Source organism: Oratosquilla oratoria, chromosome 17 (assembly GCF_046742065.1).
Source record: "Oratosquilla oratoria isolate Oo_2021 chromosome 17, ASM4674206v1, whole genome shotgun sequence".
NCBI lineage: Eukaryota > Metazoa > Arthropoda > Malacostraca > Stomatopoda > Squillidae > Oratosquilla > Oratosquilla oratoria.
Window position 1 is genome coordinate 4483915 of NC_134793.1, and position 22252 is coordinate 4506166.

At 40.7% G+C, this 22252-nt stretch overlaps 1 protein-coding gene across 5 annotated transcripts in view; it reads left to right on the forward strand.

Moving 5' to 3' along the window:
* LOC143034355 (uncharacterized) overlaps positions 1–22252 on the forward strand; it is a 99786-nt gene that overhangs the window by 53756 nt on the left and 23778 nt on the right. For all 5 annotated transcript variants that reach the window (XM_076200298.1, XM_076200299.1, XM_076200300.1 and 2 more), the window contains exons 20-31: positions 4564–4676; positions 5974–6131; positions 8144–8310; positions 8579–8800; positions 9703–9918; positions 12374–12480; positions 13620–13689; positions 15146–15313; positions 19144–19269; positions 20801–20968; positions 21741–21809; positions 21934–22208. In XM_076200298.1, coding sequence (XP_076056413.1) covers positions 4564–4676; positions 5974–6131; positions 8144–8310; positions 8579–8800; positions 9703–9918; positions 12374–12480; positions 13620–13689; positions 15146–15313; positions 19144–19269; positions 20801–20968; positions 21741–21809; positions 21934–22208 — 1859 coding nt within the window. The remainder of the gene's footprint in view (positions 1–4563; positions 4677–5973; positions 6132–8143; positions 8311–8578; positions 8801–9702; positions 9919–12373; positions 12481–13619; positions 13690–15145; positions 15314–19143; positions 19270–20800; positions 20969–21740; positions 21810–21933; positions 22209–22252) is intronic.

Genomic DNA, 22252 nt, shown 5'->3' on the forward strand with positions numbered 1-22252 from the left:
GCCCATTCCACCTCATGCTATCACAACATCATCCATATACAACCACTCTCCATTCACCCCTGTCTTCTGTCCTCTCCCGTCCTTCCTCAACAGACATTCCCCTCTTCCCCAAAGCCCCCTTCACCCCATCCATCCACCTCATCCTAGGACGCCCCCTCATGTTCACTCCCTCCTTATCTGCCTTCCACACCTCTTTTACTAGTCTTTCTTCACTCATTCTTTCCATGTGTCCAAACCATCCTAATATTCTTTCATCAACCCTATCTCCCAGCTCCCTTTCCACCCCCGTTCTCCTCCTCACCTCCTCATTTCTCACTCTATCTAGCCTAGTAATCCCCATCATACTTCTCAGACACCTCACCTCAAACACATTCAAACTCCTTCTCACTTCTTCTCTTATGTTCCATGTTTCTGCCCCATACAGTACTGTTGGCACAATTACTCCTTCATACAGTCTCCTCTTAGCATCCATTCCCAAATGTCTATTCCTCATCACACTCTTTAATCCACCAAGGCATTTACTCGCTTCTCTCAATCTACATTCTACCTCCACTTTCACTCCACCTTTCCCTGCCACATTTGCACCCAAGTATCTAAAACTATCCACTTCCTCCAGTCGCTCTCCCTTAATGCTCACTTCCAGTCTACTGCCACTTTCACCCCTTGTACATCACCTTACTACCCACATTTATCTTCAGCTTTCTTCTATCACATACTCTCCCAAACTCTGCCACCAACTTCCTCAATCCCTCCTCCGATCCTGCCACAAGCGCAGTGTCATCCGCAAACAACAACTGGCTCACCTCCCACTTTTCTCCATTTTCTTTAACCATCTCCAATCCCTTGCCCACTACCCTTGCATTTACCTCTCGCACCACCCCATCCATGTATAAGTTGAACAGCCAGGGTGACATAACGCATCCTTGACGAAGTCCCACCTTTACCTCGAACCACTCACTCTCTCCATTTCCAATCCTGACACAAGCTCTACTATTCTCATAAAAACTCTTGACAGCTCTCAGAAGCTTTCCTCCTATCCCGTATATCTTCATAACCTCCCACAGTGCCTTTCTGTCTACCCTATCATAAGCCTTTTCCAGATCCATAAAAGCCCAAAAAACATCCTTCCCCTTTCCTATAGCTTTCTCACATATCTGTCTTACCACAAAGATCTGATCTACACAACCTCTACCCGTCCTAAATCCACACTGTTCCTCACCAATTACTCCTTCTGTTCCTCTCCTAATCCTCTCAACCAAGATCCTCCCATAAGCCTTCCCAACTACACTCAACAGCAACACTTCTCACCAACTGGACAAAAGAACACAAATACATACCTCATCTCTACATCAACAACACTCTAATACCACACACAAACACACCGAAAATTCTTGGTGTAACATACGATACATCCATGTCTTTCAAACAACACCTCACAAACATAAAAAACAAATGCACACCTAGACTTAACGCACTTAAGTCAATCACTGGAACAACATTTGGACAAAACAAAGAAACTAATATAACAATATACAAACAATGCATACGCTCAGTGATGAATTATGCGAGTCCTGCATGGGCTCCTAATCTCAGTGAGACACACCACAACACCCTTCAAATCATACAAAACAAAGCCCTAAAAACAATTACAGGCTGCACAAATACATCACCTACAGACCATTTACACCATGAAACAAAAGTCCTCAAAGTCAAGGACCACCTCGACATGAGAGGCACACAAACACTTGCTGCAGCCACCACAAACACATCACACCCGCTACACTACATAGCAGAACACCCACACACACCAAGAAACATTAAAACTACACCCAAAGACCTTTATTACACACAGATACTCTCTTCTCTTCCTCCACAACCACCAAATACCAGCCTCCGGAAACATATTCATAATCATATCACTCACCGCTCCATTAACACACTGAAAGACAACACACTGCTGCAGGCCAGACCCCCTGATATCCACCCTTCTGAATCCTCTCTCCCACGTAAGGACAGAGTCCACTTGGCCAGACTGCGATGCGGTCACCACCCAGCACTTCTAAGCTACCAGAAGAGGCTGGACGACCGTGTTGTGAACAGCTGCCCAGGATGTAACACTTCACCCCATACCATACAACACATAATGGAAGACTGCATTATACACAATCATACACGCAAACAACACAACATACACTCTATAAAGGATTTGTGGGAAAACCCAGTTTCGGCTGTGGCCTTCCTTGGGGAGACGGGACTGCTCGGACAGACAGTCTAGGGAACGACAACAACAACAACAACAACTACACTCAACAAGCTAATCCCTCTGAAACTACTACATTCACACTTGTCCCCTTTTCCCTTGTAAAGAGGAACTATACAGGCACTCCTCCAGTCCTTCGGCACTCTACCCTCTCTCCAACAAGCATTAAATAACCTCACCAACCAGTCCACTATCACTGTACCTCCCTTTTTCAGACATTCCGCATGGCATCCATCCAGACCAGGTGTCTTACCTGCTTTTATCATCTTATATGGATGATGTTGTGACTGCATGAGGAGGAATGGGTGGGGGGTGGGGTAGTATGTGTGAGTAAATTTTGACGCAGCCCGAAGGGATTTCTCCCCGTCCTCGCCTTATATGCAAAGGGGGACGGAGAGGGGGGGTCGCCGATTAAATGAAGCGGCCTTGCTGTGGATGTACTGTGTCTTGCGACACTGCTTCTGACCCAGGGCGGTGGGCAGGGTGCAGGGATGACCCGTCATCCAGGAGGTGCTCAGATGAGAGGAAGGGTGGGAGGGGTGTGGAGTGTATTTAGGGATGAAATGGGTGGGAGTGTTTTTATGCCTTTCCCTTTTTGGCTACCTCCCTTGGAAGGGGGAAAAAGCCTTGGTATATGTATGTATCATCTTAACAACTGCCTTCACTTCATCCTTCCTTATTTCTCCTCCATTCTCCTCATTCATCACTCTCATTTTCTTCGCACTTCCCACTGCAGCAATCTTTCCTTCCCTATCCTCCTTCACATTAAGCAACTCCCTAAAATATTCTGCCCATATTCCCCTTACTGCCTTCTCTTCCATTATCATCTCTCCATCTGCACCTTTTACCTTTTCTTCTCTACTTGATTTGGCTGTGGCATTCCTTGGGGAGACGGGACTGCTCGGACAGACAGTCTAGGGAACGACAACAACAACAACAACAACAGTGGTTGGCAAGTCTGTGGGCCCTTCTACTTCTATACATCTTTCTGGGAAGAAACTTTGAACAGTTATCTCTGTGTTTCTGTGTCATTGGTTGAAAGTGATAGGAGGAGTGTTCACTTGTTGTTAGCTTTCCATGTATAAAAAAAAAAGTGTAAGAAATACAAACTGAAGGTGATAGATTGTGGGCCCAGTACAGAGACTCGGTGTCATCCCCTTAGGGCTGAGCTATGGTGCCACCTTTAAGTGGGGGGCAATATTTCAGTAAGACCAATCCTGAAGGGACCAAATGAAGATGTAGGGAAGAGTTAAAGTTTCTGTTGTTGTTGTTGTTGTTGTTGTTGTTGTCGTTCCCTAGACTGTCTGTCCGAGCAGTCCCGTCTCCCCAAGGAAGGCCACAGCCGAGACTGGGTTTTCCCACAAATCCTTTATAGAGTGTATGTTGTGTTGTTTGCGTGCATGATTGTGTATAATGCAGTCTTCCATTATGTGTTGTATGGTATGGGGTGAAGTGTTACATCCTGGGCAGCTGTTCACAACACGGTCGTCCAGCCTCCTCTGGTAGCTTAGAAGTGCTGGGTGGTGACCGCATCGCAGTCTGGCCAAGTGGACTCTGTCCTTACGTGGGAGAGAGGATTCAGAAGGGTGGATATCAGGGGGTCTGGCATGCAGCAGTGTGTTGTCTTTCAGTGTGTTAATGGAGCGGTGAGTGATATGATTATGGAATGTATGGAATGGTAACACCCTGTATTGGGTATCGACTGCACAAATCTTTTAGTGACTTCTTACAGAGCAGTTATGCAGCATTCATGTGTGTGTGTGTGTGTGTGTATATATATATATATATATATATATATATATATCTTTTCTTTTTCTCCTACCTTTCTGCTACCCTCCTTAGTCTCTCCTTTACTACTTCTGTGACTGCTTCTTCAGCATGGTATGGTACCTCTTTGATAGAAGTATTGTTTACCAGCAATAAAATACAAGGTTGTGGGTCATTAAAGTCCTCCCCTAGTTTGCTAGTGATGCATGCAACAGTTGCATCAAGCATGGGTTCAGTTTGCCCAGTTGTATTCCAGATGGGAATAGAAATGTGTGGCGATCATCTCAAATCCTTAGGGCATTTACTTGAATGTGCAGCTGCTATAAGTCTTGCCTTGTGGCCAGTATTCATTATGAGCATACCTGTACTAGGTAGGATGAATAAGGGGTAACGAGGGAAGGGAATCTTAGTAAGTACATCTTTTATTGGTTCTGGAAACACTAAATCAGCCTCAGCAAGGGATGTGAAACTTTTTATGTTAAAACATAATGTCTTGAATTGTTCGTTTACATAATCCATAATTTCTGTAAATGCAGGTAAAGAATGATCTGGAAACTGTCCGCCGTGAGCTTCGAGATGCCAGGGAGAAACTGACTGAAGCTGAAATGAGGTCAAAGGAAGCAAGGAAGGAAGCTGAGATTCAGAACAAGTATGTGAAGGAAAAGTCAAATACTCATAAAACACTAGGGGTCCACCAAATATCCAATTCAGCTGGATAGTGGAGTAATCCAATATCTGGCTGGATATTTTTATTATTTGGCCAGATAGGCCAGATAATACAGCATATATCTTGTTCAGTCAACTTGGCTATAGGAGAGAATTGAGAAAAATGGCTTATTTAAGTATCTAGATACATATTGAATATTGAATTTCACACATTTCACAGCAATTTATATTTTTCCAGTGATTAATACTACACAAAGTACCAAATACTGGTAGTTAAGTAATTTTCACCTTGGAATTACATGAAACTTAATTCTGACAACTCTATATTAACTAAAATATAACAAGGTATGCAAAAACACAAATTGGCCTAATTCCTATGTATATACATGCCTATAGTTGCCAGGTGTCATTTCAACTTTTGTAAGAAATTTATGGGAAAAGTAGGATTAATTGAGTTCTTGGGCCCACTCTAGAGCCAGTCTTCAATCCCTTTAGGCTGTATCTTCAAATGGAAGTAGGAGTGTTCATGGGTTTTTAAAGATCAGCATCAGGATGGTGATTATCATTAACCACTTCCATACGGTGACGCCTACGTAGGCGTCATGAGGAGCAAGTGGGTACGCGATGATGCCGACGTCGGCGTCTTGATTATATTTATTGTAGTCGTACCTACGTAACCTCCATTCTCTCTAAACTGGCTTCATCATATTTTCTATGGTTATCAAAATTCACGGGTGAAAGAGGACGAACGATTGAGCACTGACTTTATTTTTTATAATGCTATTATTATGACGCAACATCGCACGTGGGGCAGATAATGCTGCCAGACGTGCGATGTGCCCCGGAGTGAAGAGGTTAAAGTCCTTTTCACAGGGTCACCACTAGTATGCACCAATGATTGGTCTCACCAATGGGTTTAAGTATTAACCCCTTCAATACGATGACGCCAATGTTGGCGTCTTGATTATATATATTGTAGTTGTATCTGCGTGACCCCCATACTCTGTAAACTGGCTTCATCATATTTTCTATGGTTATCAAAATTCACGGGTGAAAGAGAATGAGCAATACAGCGGTAACTTTATTTTTTATAATGTGAGTATTATGACGCAACATCGCACGTCTGGCAGCTAATGCTGCCCGTGAGATTTTGGCCCGTATTGAAGGGGTTAAATCTAAGGACCACCCACTTCCCATTACTTTCATCTTTTTCTCCTTCTTTCACACTTTGTACAGTGCAGTAATTTGTTCTGATTATTAACTTACTCGACTCTCATCAGACGAGCAACTGAAGCCCAGGACAAGTACCAGCATGAGGTAATGCTCCATGGATCAGATCTGCAGGCACTGGCTGTGCTCAAGGAGAAGCTTGCCAACCACAGCAGTGAACTACAAGGGGTCACAGCTGCTAAGATCAGAGCAGAGGAAGCCCTCCGAGGTAAACTCAATGGAAGTTTTTCTCTCTCTCTCTCTCTCTCTCTCTCTCTCTCTCTCTCTCTCTCTCTCTCTCTCTCTCTCTCTCTCTCTCTCTCCCTCTCTCCCTCTCTCCCTCCCCCCCCCTTTCTTTCTTTCTTTCTTTCATTCTGCACCATGTATCCCAGTATTATCTGCCACAAAGTCATGTCATCAGTGACTAACTGTTTTCCTATCAATGATGAGGATGTATTGGACACTGACAAAAGAGAAACAAGACCTTTCAAAAGGCAGATGAACTCCCCATGAATAAATGACCATCCATCCCCATTATGGGTCACTGAACCATGTGTGGCATATCTGCAGGGGTGGGAGACTGAATAATGCTCCCAATGTTTTCGTTATTGTCATTGCTTTCCTGGGTTTACAACATGCCACTTTGGTCCCAGATAGAGGACAGGACAAGTAGCTCCTCTTGGTTCAATATATTGTCTGAACTGTTTGTCCTGAGCCAACCCCCCCATAGTTTGTCACCTCTCTGAAGTGAGCTTATTAGATAATGGTATTATCAGTAACAGAGGTTACACCCATTACTGATTTGACCCATGGCCCCTGGGACGGTTAATTAGTCTCCCTTCGTTGGGTACTGGTGGATGCTGGAGGGTAAATGCTTGCATCTATATATATGGCATCAAATCCACCAAGCCCAGTATATAGATATCCAGGGTGGTGCAAATAAGGAGAATGGCTATGTATGGATGATACTATTATGCAAAGAAGGGAGAGATGGCGGGATAGAGGGTGCTTATGTGTGAATGATATTTTGACACAGGCCAAAGGGATATCTCCCTGTCTTCTCTTTTGCTGCATGAAAGGACGGAGAGAGGGGAGCGCCATTAAGTGAAGCAGCCATGCTGTCGACGTACTGTGTCTTGCTGCATTGTGTTTGACACAGGGCAGTTGGCTGGATACAGGGATGACCTGTCACCCATGAAGGGCTGAGATGGGAGAGGTGAAAAGGGTGGGAATAGGTACTTGCCTCTGATTTAGCTACCTCCCTTATAAGGGGGAAAAAGCTCTTGGTATACAAAAGAGATAGATGACAAATAAGGAACGAGTAATGCCTAGGGTGAACCGTTGATGGACTTTCCATGTGAGCACTGGAAGCATTCTTTCCCACTCCAAAGATGATTGGTTATATTGGTTCTCACTGAATTGAGGAGACCAGATAGTGGCAAGTGGCTACAGATTGGGCCCATTTGGTAGTGGGGTTGATGAAGGATGAGGATGTGTTTTGGGTTTTTATGGGTTTAGTGAAGACGTATGACATGGTTAACAGATAGGTGTTATGGGATGTTTGGACGGATTAGAAGACCCACAGGTCTTCTGCAAGAGAGATGAGAGGCAATAGATTGATTGATATGGATGGGGTGGAGGGATCCTTAGGTAATTTCAGTCAAACAGGGAATGGAGAGTGCAAAAGATAGATGGTAAATGGTTGTGAATTGATAAGTTGGTGTAAACTAATATTATTTCTTTCTGTATGCTTTGTAAATTCTGGAGTGGATGAGGGGGAGGTGGGGTCACCATGTAACAAAATGTTGATGGTAAACCAGCTTCAGCCTTTGGCTGTGGCATGGAGGTGCTGTGTCTTGCTCCATTGTTTCTGACCCAGGGAGTAGGCAGGGGACAGAGATGACCCTTGATCCACAAGGACCTAAGATAAAAGAGAAAACAAATGGGCAGAGGGTGGGTGTATGCCTCAGCTGGTCACCTCCCTTATAAGAGGGAAAGGACCTTTTGGTATGTATATAGGTCCAAAATTGCTGAAGTGAGTTTACTTTTACTGAATAAAACTGCTAGGTAGCAGCCAGAATAAATTTTGAACAAGTTTTGTTTAGTACTTTTATGTTTATGTTCTGCAGTGCAAGAAAGAATGGTATGGACATTTTTGTATACAAGATCACAAAAAGTGATGTGTCATGATAGGTTTTAAAGTTGTCTCCATTTATTCAAATTAATTTTATTTTTCATCAGATACTCGTCTTGGCTTTGAGGAGAGAGAGAATACTCTACGTCTGGAGAACAAGAACTTGGTGGCAAGAACAAGGGAAGTAGAGGAGCAGAACAGGGCTCTCATGGATCAGTTCACACAACTGTCAGACAGAATGTCTGGCATCCAAAACAAGTTGGCAACACCAACTGTAAGTTGTATATGGAAGTTGACTACCCCAGTATAAACACACACGCACACAGTCCTTGATAGAGATGACTTATTAAAGTGGGATAGAAGAAAAACCAGAGGACACGAAAAGAAACTTAAAAAGGATAGTTACAGAAGAGATCTGAAAAAGAATAGCTTCCCACACAGAGTGATAGATATCTGGAATGAAGAAACACTGACATCTTCCTACTTGTGTATTTAATTCAGTATTGCAAGATGTTTATTATTAAAAAAATTCATAATTGCAGAAGGAAGGTGGAATGAACACATCCTTCACTGAGGATGAGGCTCGATCATCAGACCAGCTGCGTGAGATCATCAAATACCTCCGCAAGGAGCGAGATATTGCTGTTGGAAAGAGTGACCTTGCACAAGCAGAAAGTCAAAGGCTTGATGCACAGCGGAAGGTTTTGGAAACACAGTTGGAACAGCTTAACAAAGCACTAGCAGAGGAAAGAACAAGTAATCAGGTACTTCTTAGAGTTAGGTTCTCTGATAGTAGATGACTTACAGACCCTGGGAATGGATGCAAAGAGGAGACTGTATGAAGGAGTGATTGTGCCAACAGCACTGTGTGGGGCAGAAACGTGGAACATAAGAGAAGAAGAGAGAAGGAGTTTGAATGTGTTTGAGATGAGGTGTCTGAGAAGTATGGTGGGGGTTGCTAGGCTGGATAGAGTGAGAAATGGGGAGGTGAGGAGGAGAACAGGGGTGAAAGGGGAGCTGGGAGATAGGGTTGATGAAGGAATATTGGGATGGTTTGGACACATGGAAAGAGTGAGTGAGGAAAGACTGGTAAAAGAGGTATGGAAGGCAGATGTGGAGGGAGTGAACATGAGGGAACGTCCTAGGATGAGGTGGATGGATGGGGTGAAGGGGGCTTTGGGGAAGAGGGGAATGTCTGTTGAGGAAGGAAGGGAGAGGATGGAAGACAGAGGTGAGTGGAGAATGGTTGTAAATGGATGATGATGTGATTGCATGAGGAGGAATGGGCGGGGGGGTGGGGGGTGGGGTAGTATGTGTGAGTAAATTTTGACGCAGCCTGAAGGGATTTCTCCCCGTCCTCTCCTTATATGCAAGGGGGGACGGAGAGGGGGGGTCGCCGATTAAATGAAGCGGCCTTGCTGTGGATGTGCTGTGTCTTGCGACACTGCTTCTGACCCAGGGCGGTGGGCAGGGTGCAGGGATGACCCGTCATCCAGGAGGTGCTCAGATGAGAGGGAGGGTGGGAGGGGTGTGGAGTGTATTTAGGGATGAAATGGGTGGGAGTGTTTTTATGCCTTTCCCTTTTTGGCTACCTCCCTTGAAAGGGGGAAGAAGCCTTGGTATATGTATGTATGTATGATCTTTAACATAATTTTCTTTCTTCAAGGTTTCACTGGACTCCGCTGGGAAGTTTGGTGAACTTTTACGCAAGGTTCACACTGTTGATGCCCTTGCTGATAGCAATCGTCTGATGCGCGAGGAGAGGGAGAGCTTGAAGAATAATTATGACGAATCAGTGGCAAAATTGAAGAGTATGGAGGCACGTATTGAACCTTTGATGGAGAAAGTCAGGGTTTCAGAATCTAAGATTGACTCTCAGCAGGTAAGATCTTTTACATTATTGCAAGAGTTTTGTCCCCTCAATTGAATGAAACCAGGTATTTGTAAGAAATGTGTGTATAATTGCCATTGACTTTAAGATGTGAATCAAAATAGATGTAACCTTCATTTGGAGGCCTTATCAGTTCAATGAAATGTTTTGTAGTAGTGAGAACAGATTCTTTAAAGGTAGTTGTCAGGTATAAGAAAGTTTAGTATTGCTCAAGCCCTCCAGTTTAACCTAAGAGAGTGACACACACACACTCACACACACACTCACACTCACTCACTCACTCACTAGGAGTGATCATTTCAAATGACATGACACCAGACAAACATGTAAAGAAAATAGTTGGAGAAACCTACAACTTAATAAGATCAATGATAGTGGCCTTTGACTACATGGACAAGGAAATGGTGAAGAAAATCCTAATTACACTGATAAGACCAAAATTAGAGTATGCAGCATCACTATGGACACCCAGTACAAAAAAATAAATAAATAAAGAAACTAACAAAGAGCACTAACAAAGATGGCACCAACACTTAGCATGTTGACATAAGAACAAAGACTGGACAAACTTAACTTATTAACTCTGGAGCAAAGAAGAGAAAGAGGTGATTTAATAACCATCTATAGAATTATGAAAGTGATGGAAATCCTTGACAAGGATGATCTACTTAAATGGGACAGAAGAAGTACGAGAGGACACAAGAAGAAACTTAAGAAGGACAGTTACAGAAGAGATCTGAAAAAGAATAGCTTTCCACATAGAGTGATAGATACATACATATACCAAGGCTTTTTCCCCCTTTCAAGGGAGGTAGCCAAAAAGGGCAAGGCATAAAATCACTCCCACCCATTTCATCCCTAAATACACTCCACACCCCTCCCACCCTCCCTCTCATCTGAGCACCTCCTGGATGACGGGTCATCCCTGCACCTTGCCCACCGCCCTGGGTCAGAAGCAGTGTCGCAAGACACAGCACATCCACAGCAAGGATACATGGAATAAATTGAAAGAGAAAACAGTGTGTGTGTTAAAACTATACACAACTTTAAGAAAGAACTGGATGCGGAAAGATACAACTGCGGGTCCCAATGAGCATAGCTCTTCTCCCACAAAATACAACTAGGTAAATACTAAAGAAGGTAAGAGCAGAGGAGAACTGTGAATCATTACAGTTAGACCTAGACAAAATCTGGAAATGGACTCAAAAGTGGGAAGTTAACTTCAATATCACACTAAAAGCTACTAAGAAAAATTGAAATAATAGGTGGAGTATAAGGATAGTTATTGGAATGGATGGAAGATTTCTTGAACAGGAGAAAAATGAGGATGGTACTTAGAGACAAAAACTCGACCTAGGAAGAAATGATATGTGGAGTCCCACAAGGTTCTGTATTGGCTCCGATAATGTTTACCATATATGTAAATGACATGGATGAAGGTATGGAATGTTATGTGAACTAATTTGCAGATGATGCAAAACTACTAAAGAGAGTAAATATAGAGGAAATTTGTAAATCACTACAAAAACAAACAGGATAAAGTCTGGGAATGGAGTCAGAAATGTGAAGTGAACTTCAACATCAAGAAACGTAGTGTAATGGAATTTGGAAAAAGTATAAATAGCATATCGGGACAATATAAAATGGGTACAAAGGAAGTTAAAAAAAGTTAACTCCGAAAGGGACCCAGGATTAACTATCAGCAATGATATGGCACCAGACAACCAGATCAGCAAAATAGTCGAAGAAACCTTCAATTTACTAAGATCAATGAAAGTGGCCTTTGACTACTTGGATGAAGAAATGGTAAAGAAAATATTAGTTATATTGAAAAGACCAAGATTGGAGTATGCCGCAACACTATGGACACCCAATACAAAAAAGAATATTAAGAAATTTAAAAAAATCCAAAGAGCAATGACAAAGATGGCACCAACACTCCAAACTGACATATGAATAAAGATTATCCAAACTTGAACTACCAACCCTGGAACAAAGAAGAGAAAGAGGAGACCTACTGACCATGTATGGAATTATGAAAGGGATAGAAGTCCTCGATAGAGATTATTTACTAAAGTGGAATAAAAGAAAAACAAGAGGACATGAAAAGAAACTTAAAAAAGATATTTATAGAAGATATCTGAAAAAGAATAGTTTCCCACACAGAGTGGTGGATATCTGGATTAAATTGGATGAGGAAACAGTGAGTGCAAAAACTACACAAGAATTTAAGAACAAACTTGATGCTGAAAGATACAAAGATGGGTCACTACGAGCATAACTCTCTTCCCATAAAATACAACTAGGTAAATACACACACAGCCTCACATACACATATACACACATACTCTCTCTCTTCCTCAGTAGCTAAGGCACAGAAGGTTTTGGTTTGTGAATCAAAACTTCAGGTTGATAAAAGTAATGCATTTCTACTCTGGACTTGCAGACAGAATTACGGGGTGTGTCAGAGGAAAAGGACTTGTACAAGAAGAGAGTCAATGAGCTTGTAGAAAAGCTCAATCGTGCCAAACCAGAGGACTTTATAAAGCTTCAGTAAGTATTCTTTTGTTCAAGGAGTGGTAATAGCAAGGTGATGGTAAAGATATGTGGAATTGAGAGTGGGCAAGTTGAATGAGAAGGAGAAAAAGAATGTCAGGCAAAGCTGGGGAGGTATGAAATGTAACAAAAAATAAAGAAGTGGGAGCAGAGGAAGAACTGGTATTTCATGGAAAAAGTTCTAAAGTGTGCAGAGAGAGAGAGAGTGTAGGATGAGACGGATAAAAGAGAACAGAAGAAAAAGTTGTGAGTGATGGAATGAAGAGATGAGGGGAATGGTGTCAGAAAAGTCAAGCATATGAGAGCGGTTGCAAAGAAGAAATGAAGCATGTGAGAGGTGTAAAGTAAACAGAGTAAGAGCAGAAAAGCAGTTGTGAGGTAGGGTAGGTGTTGGAGTGAATTTTGAAAAGAAAAACAAGATTTTTGGAAGGAAATAAAAAGTGTAGGGAGGGGAGTCAGGTAGACAGGAAAGGGTAAAAGGCGCAGGTGGACAGATGATAATGGAATTGAAGATAGTGAGTGGAAGCAGTGTGAAGTATTTCAAGGAGTAATGTAAAGGAAGGTAGAAAGGCTTTGATTGTGGTACTGGGAGATGTCAAATAATATAATAGATGGAAATTATCACTATTCTCATGAGAGGAAGAGAACTCGGATAGTAATTGTAGAACAACAGTATGAATTTAGGAGAGGAAGAGGATGCATAGGTCAGATATTTGCAATAAGACATACGTGAAAAGTTTTCTGCCAAAGGGTAAGGATATCTTGTGGACTTTCATGGACTTGGAGGTGTTTTACTGGGCTGGAATGTATTGTGAGCAGGTGGGATAAGTTTGTAAAAAAAAAAAAAAAAAAAGTATTAGAGCATATGTGGGGGTTAGGAATTGAGAGGTTGAATACTTTAAGGTGAAGATGGGGTTACATTATGGTTGTTCAACATATGGATATAAATGCAAGAGTATAACGGAGGTGTTTAAAATTATGCCATGAAAATGCCTCCAAAGAATTTATTTACTTTTAACTTCATCCCTTCCTTCTACATTTCTGTTCCATTTTACTTTTTTGCTGTAGTTGGACCTTTTGAAATTGATCAATTTTCTCATTACTACACTGATGGTTTACTACTCACATTTCTTCAGGAATGAACTGAACCAGCAGTCAAAGGTTATTCAATCCCGGGATGTAGAAATTAACAGGCTGAAGAACCAGGTGAGTAATGTGCAGATTCTTTATCACCACTACCATTTTTAATTTCTTCTCTCCATTCCCCCCATCTCTTTCTGCATGCATATATATATATACAAGACAGTATATCCACAGCAAGGCCGCTTAATTATATTAGCCCCCCCCCTCCTAGTTCTATTCTATCCTTCACTCCCTCCCACTCCTCTCTCAGCTTCTTTATATACTCCTTCTCATTTAAGCAGTTCACTTTAAGCACCTCCGTACCTTCTGTCCTTTTCCTTTTTCTCCATCTATCCTCTGCTCTCAACTTACCTTCCACCCAAAAATTATCTGATATTCCCCCACTCTCTCCCTTTAAAACATGTACATCCTTAACAGAAGAACATAAGACTGGAGAAGACTGCAAGAGACCATAAGGCCTACACTTGGCAGTTCCATGTCCCTTACTACCTGTCATCCTCATCCATAAAGTTATCTAACTTTTCTTAAAATAACCACTTGTTTCAGTGTTCACTACAAGGTTACTGCTATATAGTCCTGGTTACCATTATATAGTCTCTTAACACTACCACGTTTCCATCCATCACCCTCTCCCATGTATACTTATGCTTGACTTTCTTCCTAAACGTATTTGCTATCATCAACTCTCTTTCTAGACACATCTCCACCATCAACTCTCCACAACAATTTTTTTCCTGGAACTCCACACTTCCAAACCACTCCATCTATTGGTTCATTTCCTACCCTAGCATTAAGGTCTCCCAATACCACTACATTGACATTTCTCCCTAAACCCTCTATAAACTCATCTAAATCTATCCATAAAGCCTCCCTTTCCTCTACACTCTTCTCACTACCAGGCCCATATGCACTTACAAAAACCTTAATGATACATACATATGTATATATGTATGTATGTATATACATATACATGTGTATGTGGGAATGAGGAGGGAGGGTTGCTGGTACAAGTGAAGTGGCCCTGCTTTGGATATACTGCATCTTGCTACATTGTTTTTGACCCGGGCAGGAGACAGGGATGACCCGTCATTCACAAGGAGCTAAGATAAGAGGGAAACAAAGGGTGGTGGATGGGAGTAAGGGCATTCCTTGACTGGCTACCTCCCTTATAAAGGGGAAGAAGCCACTTTTATGAAGATAAATGTATACATATATCAAGTAGAGCAAATAGAAATTGTTTCAGGCTAGGGAATGGAGAGAGTGATTGGTTTGTTGTGAAGGTATAGTTAGTTGCATTAGATAAACTTTTTCTCACATGGAAGACCCTTTGAATTTTTTTTACATTGGATAGACAAGGTTAACTCAAGAGAGTGAAGAGGCTACACACTTCAACCAGTTGAGTTTGGTGGAATAGAATGTTTATTTGATTCTAGGTGGATGGCAGGAATAGGAAGTCATTCATTATTCCAATTTTTTATACTTCACTTGGCTTTAGACAAATATCTTTTTCTTCTTTCAGATGACCCAAGTACAAAAGAACCTGCACTCTGTTCAGGTGCAGAAGAACCATTATATCCAGCAGACAAGTGCACTGACCACCGAAAAGAAGCGTATGGATGATGAGGTGAAGAAATTCCAGGAAGAAATAAGGAAGCATGTGCAGGAAAAAACAAGACTTCAACAACAGGCAAGTTATCAGTAATGGTGGGAGTTATGAGGATGGATAGAATGAGAAATGTGGAGGTGAGGTTGAGAACAAGAGTGGAAAGAGAGCTGGCAGACAGAGTTGATCAAATAATGCTGAGATGGGCATATGGATGTACGTAGATGAAGAAATGATATAGACCCAATGGGGTTCTTCTGATATTCTCTGTATATTTCTCAAGTGGATGAGTAGGGGAAAATTGGCCATGTGATAAAGTAGTGGAAGTAGACAAGCCCCAGCTGCTGGGCCTTGCTGTGGTGCTATGTCTTGCTGCATCGCCCCTGAGCTGAGCAGTTTAGCAGAAGACAAAGATAACCATTCATGAAGAGCTAAAATGAAGGGACAACAGATGGGCGGAGGGTGTGTGTATGCTTATCTTCACCAACATCCTTATAAGGGGGGGGAAAGGACTTCTAGTATATATGTGTATTGGATATGGTTACACATATCTTCCAATTCGATTAAAAATTATGACAAGTCTATAGTGCAGTTTATGTCTGCTTTTTCTCTTTGTCTAAAAGTAATTTCTTCTTCTTCTTTTCCTTCTTCTTAAGGAAAAATTCTTCATTCATAAATAAATATATGTGAGAGAAAATCTCCTGCCCACATATACAGTGAATATCTTCCAGTATGTATATTCATGCTTTTGTATTTATTCATTTGTGTGGTATAGTTTGTTCTTTGTTTCCTTGCACAGATTTTTATGAACCTAGGAGAGAACCTAAAGACTGCCAATGCATATTCTACATTGCCCTTGAGTCAGGTAGAAATAAGATATAAACCCCCTGCAGGCATAGACTGTTTATTTGGCTCCTTAGACTTAGTGCGGGGATTTGAAACTTATGTCCCCGTAGACATTGTTTATATTGCAAATATGTTCCATTGATACTTTCCAAATACAAGTTCGTATTAAATTTTCAGTAATTGCTAAAAAAAAAATTGTGTGTGTGTGTGTATATATATATATATATATATATATATATATATATATATATATATATATATATATATATATATATATTATCTTTTATACTTTAGAGTCCTCTGTTAAGGGGCACTGTCCTAGCCTCCTGATAAGGGGAATTTGTGATGTAAAACCAAATCATCAATCACAAATTAAATTGAAGGCAACATAAATTGAGCTTGTGCTAAAAAGAATCTTCAATTTTTAACATAAGTGTTTTGTAAAATCAAGAAATAAACTTAAATGCTGTGGAACATTTTCTTAATGATTATTAAAGTACATACATATACAGAAATCATTTTAATTATTTCAATAGACATATTGAAATTATTAAAGTGATTTCTGTTAATTCTTTGTTTACCATGTAACAGTAGGTCTGTCTGCCTTAGATTCAAGCACAGTTATTGTTCATTTACATCATATGTTCAGGCACCTTAACTGTAACCACTAAAATGAAAGCATCATTTGAGTAATATTGCACCATAACCTAATAGGAGTATATGAGTATTTTTGTAATATAGGAGAGATACTAATGTACAGCAAAGTTGTAACATTACGAGTTTATATTTGCAATTTATTCTACACATAGCCTCCATATCCTACTTAACATTCAACAGTTGCTTGAAATAATCTACCCATCTTACACTCACTTTTACTAATATTTGTACCCTCAGATGGAGGTAAGAGTAATGATTAGTTTTGAACATGGGCAGCAAGGAGATAATTTTCTCTAACCACAATCTCTCAGGACCAGCAATTGTAGCACCCTTCAAAACATGTCCAAAACACCTCACACAAAGAGTTTTTGATAGCATCAATTCAGATAACCCCCCACACAGAACAGTTCTCATAACACTAGGTATCAGTAAAGCTTTCAATGCCATCCCCAGTCACAATCTCACAAACAAAATATAACACAGACACGTGCAGTAATACCAAAAGATGGCTGGCCAATCATCTGGCAGGTAGAAATGTCTATGTGTCATATAATGACCAACCATCACACACTAAAAACTTTAAAAATGGAGTGCCACAGGGTTCAGTTCTACCCCCACACTCTTTAGCTATACATGCACAATATACCCACACCTGAACCTCAAAAATACAAATATCTTCTTACGCAGACAACATAACAATTACATGCACACACCATAATGCTGACAAAGCTGCAGAAATACTACAACCATACCTCAATACACTCAATACCTGGTTCACTACAAATAGACTCAAAATAGTCCCAACCAAATATACAGCCATACTTCTCACCAATTGGACAGCAGAACTCAAATACATACAATGCCTCAATATCAACAACACTCATTCCACACACACCCAAGATTCTTGGCATAACATTCAATACATCCATGTCATTCAAACAACACTTCACAAACACAAGGACTAAATGCACACCTAGACTTAATGCACTTGAATCAGTTCCAGGAATAACCTTTGGACAAAACAAAGAAACTAATACTGTACTCGTATACAAGCAATGCATATGCTCAGTGATGAATTTTGCAAGCCCCACATTAGCTGGTAATCTCACTAAGACACACCACAACACCCTTCAGACCATACAAAACAAAACCCTAAAGACAATTACATGCTGCACAAATACAACACCTACACACCATTTACACAAAAGTCCTCAAAGTCAAGGATTACCTTGCTGCAGCCTCCACAAACACAATATAAACATTACACTATATAGCAGAACACTCACACACACCAAGAAACATTAAAACAACACCCAAATACCTATTTCACACACACATACTATCTTCCTCCAGAAGCATATCTATAATCATATCACTCACTGCTCCATCAACAAACTGAAAGACATATATTGCTGCATGCCAGACCCCCTGATTTCCATCCTTCTGAATCCCCCCCAAAAGAGGCTGGATGACAGCATTGCAGACAACTGCCCAAGATGTAACACTTCACCCCATACTATACAACATATTATGGAAGACTGCATTGTACACAATCATGCACACCAACAACACAACACAATATACACTCTATAAAGGATTTGTGGGAAAACCCCACTCCAGCCGTGGCATTTCTAAGAGAGACTGTACTGCTCGGTCAGATAGTCTAGGGAACAACAATAACAAGATGTCCACATGTAAATAAAGTTGTTTGAATTTTTTCAAGTAGCCAGTCATAATTATATGTTGTTATCCCACATTTGAATGTAATTTTTCATTGAATAATGATGGTAATTGATGCCTTGAGGTCCACTGATTGAAAACATGCGGCCCCACAGTGTTTGGCATCATTCTAGCCCTTCCATAGACTTCTGGGAAGAAATGGACCATGGTCTTGCTTGTTTGTAGTAGTAAGAGGAGGAGAGGACCAACTGTTAGTTGTCAGCTTTATCTGGGTGAAAAGGAAGAGAAGATACAATGAAAGTTGATGAATCTGCTCTGAGGGGCAGCAAGGAAATTATTCTCTCTCGCAGGACTACCACAAGCAAGTGCCCGTTATTGGTCGGTAGTTATTTGCCAAAAGGAAACTCAGGAACGTTTTGGTATGGAAGGGATGATGCTGATAGGTTTGCTCTTTTGGTATGAAAAGGATGCCACATGATTAATGAAATTGGTATCAGATAGAATAAGACAATAATTATGGCTTATTTTGAGAGTAATGATATTGCCAGGCAGAATGGGAATGTTTGGATTGCCCTGTATGTGTAGATAGGATTTCTTCAAATTATTTTGATTGAATTAAAATGTATTCTTAATAATATTTACTTTATTTGGTTGAGTTGCTTGCAGACTTTAAATATTGTCATTAATCACTATTGTGTGTCTGAATCTTATGTCAGTTATTGTCTCTATAGCTAAATCAGACAAACGAAAGAATCAAGACTTTGGAGGCAGGAGCTCAGCAGAGTCACCAGCATCAGACCTCACAACAACAAGAACTATCAAAACTTCAAGAACAAAGAACACAGCTGGCACAGCAGGTAAACAAATTATGACTATCAAGGGAATGATACTGTTGAAAGGAAAAGGAAACTGCTGACAATTAAGTCTAGAAAAGCACTATGTGAGGATGAAGTCTCTATTGATACAACATTTTGCTCATTCAAGATTTATTATGTAGTTAACAAAGTTCAAATAAATGATGTGTTGTACCAATAAATACTGTCTTCACAGGGTGCTTTTCCATAATTAAGATATTGTTCTAGAGGAGCTTCATTAATTATTCTTGTTCATTCATCTAAAAATGAAACTGTTAGACAAAATTACTTATTGGTCCATAATTAGATATTTATATACACTATATATCATGTACTTCCTACGACTACAGCTTCATTATGTTTGTGGAGGTACAGTCACGTCAGATAGTAATTTGAAAGATTGTGGGATGGGCTTTGCTGCAGTGCTGTAGAACCAAACAATTGTTAATTAATTAACTTCTTCAATACAAGTCAAATACTTGCTTACACATTGGGTTGCCTGATGTATAATGAGGTATCACAATACATGCATTATGAAATATAAAGTTACAGCTGTTATACTACAGAAAATAAATCAAGCCTGTTTACAGAATATAGGGGTCACTCAGCTACAACCTCAAAGTGAATATAATCAGGACACTAATGCCAGCATCCTCGCATACTCACTCATGCCTCATGACGCCAATGTAGGCGTCACTGTATTCTAGGGGTTAACCATAGATTTGAACATTGAGAAGGAAACCCAGTTCTCACTGGGAAGAAGGTCATTTCAGTTCCCCCCACCTCCACTCAAAGTAAAGAGGAAGTGAAAGATTAGAAAAAAGTGTGGAAGATAGAAAGTGAACTTGTGAGTACAACTGAGAGTGAGGTGGATAGATGGTGTGATAGCCTTGGATACACAAGGAATATCTCTCGAGCAAGGAATAGATAATGTAAAATATATAAATGAGTGGAAGATCAAGGACTGATGAAAGGAGGACACAGTTCAAAGAGATATTGTCATCAACTCTATGAATTATTTTTAGTGGAAGAGGAGGGGGTTTGTTGTAGGATGATGATAATTGTTGCTTGAAATCCCTAAGTGAAAATACTTAGCCCCACAGCATCCAGCAATGGTCCTTGAACCCTCCCATAGATCTCTGATGGGATGGTTTGGAGAGGAATAAAGACAAGCAAAAATTGTGGAAGGCAAAGGTGAAAGGGGCAATGGGTGCAGGAGGAACATCTTTTGAGCTGGGAAAGAAGAGGACAGGGGGGTTGTGAATGGACTTTTTTTTTCTGCTTTGTAATTTCTCAAGTGGATAAGGGTGGGGTGCTGTGGCTTGATGCATTGCCTCTAACCTGAGCAATTGACAGTGGACAGGGATGATCTGTCATTCACAAGGAGTTGAGCTGGGACAACAAATGGGTGTTGGGATGTTTGAAGGGTAGATATGAAACCATCTTATAAGGGGGAAATAGCCTTTTGGTATACATACATACTGATGTGTGTATATATATACACATGAAACTAAAATATTTTTATCTACCCAAGGTGAGTGCTCTGCAGCTGGACTTGAAGCAAAAGGATGAAATCTTAAAGCGAGAGATTGAATCTTTCAAGAAAGAAGTGGATGCCCGTGAAGGGAAAATTAAGGACCTTACTGTCAAGGTCACTGATGCAAACCAGAAGATTGACAGCCTTGAAAAACAGGGTGCCCAGGTAGGTTTGATGAATGTAAGGTATTAGTCATAAAGTTGTACCTAAAGGAAGAAAGTGTCCCAGTGGATTGGAGAAGTATATGTATAGTCCACTATATGATATATAAAATGGTCTGCATGGTTCTCCCAGGTTTTTGCAGATATGTTCTTCAAGTAACAAGGTATCAAACCATTCCCGTATCTTTCTCTTCCTTTCCTTTTTTAATTGATTTATTTCCAATTGAGAGTAATTATTTTTCAATTTGTTCTCTGAAGTCTTCCTGTCCCTAATTAACAGATCCACTTCATAGCAACTTGAACACTGTAAGTCACCTTCTTTGATCCTTCAATCTTGGCAGATTTAATGTTTTCAGTCTCATATGGTTTATCTGCTAAGTTGGGAAGCAATTTAGTTTCAATATTATGTATCCTTTATATCTTAATTATTTCATTTTGTGTGAGAACCATATCACTGGTGAATATTCCAATCTTTGATGGATTAGGGTTTGTCTGTGTATGTTTGTAGGATGCTTGCTGGCCAAGTGGGTTAGGGTGTCATTACTCGTGGCCAAGGTCGAGTTGAGGGGTGATTCGAACTCTGCCACCGGCGAGTTGAACTAAGGGCATGGTTCATTAAATTCCATGCTACAAAGTCCACTATAAGGGGCACCATCCTAGCCTCCCGATAGAGGGGAGTTTGTGACAATAAACCAAATCATCTGTGTACGTTTGTATATTTGTTTTGGATTGTGATGTCCACCAACTAAGATTTTATTTTCAATTTATATCCACAGTTGCGAAGAATCGCTACCAAGTACAAACGAGCTGCTGAGTCAGCGGAGAGGAAACCTGCCACTGCAGGGGTAAGTTTTATAGATTTCTGTGCCAAAGATAGTGATGTCCAAGATGTCTAAGGTATTTAACAGGAAACAGTTTTGTTTGTCTTTAGCAAAGTATTACTGTCTAAGTTTATCTTATCCTCCAAAGGTTGCTGTTAATTCTCCTGCTGCAAGTGATGATGATATCGTGAGCACTGTACGGCCAGGTGATGCTGCCACGGCACCTCAAGGCACAGCAGTGTCAGCCACACCTTCAACAACAGCACCACAATCACCCGCTGCTGCCCAAGCCACACCTTCAACTGCTGGAGCTACTCATGCACATATTCTTCATACATGTAAGATGAAATTGTCAGAGGCAGTTCAGGCCGTGAAAAATCTTACAGAAGAACCAGCACGACAAGAGGCCATTAAAAAGATGTTGTAAGTGTTCATTAACAGATAAAAATAAAGTAAATACACACACA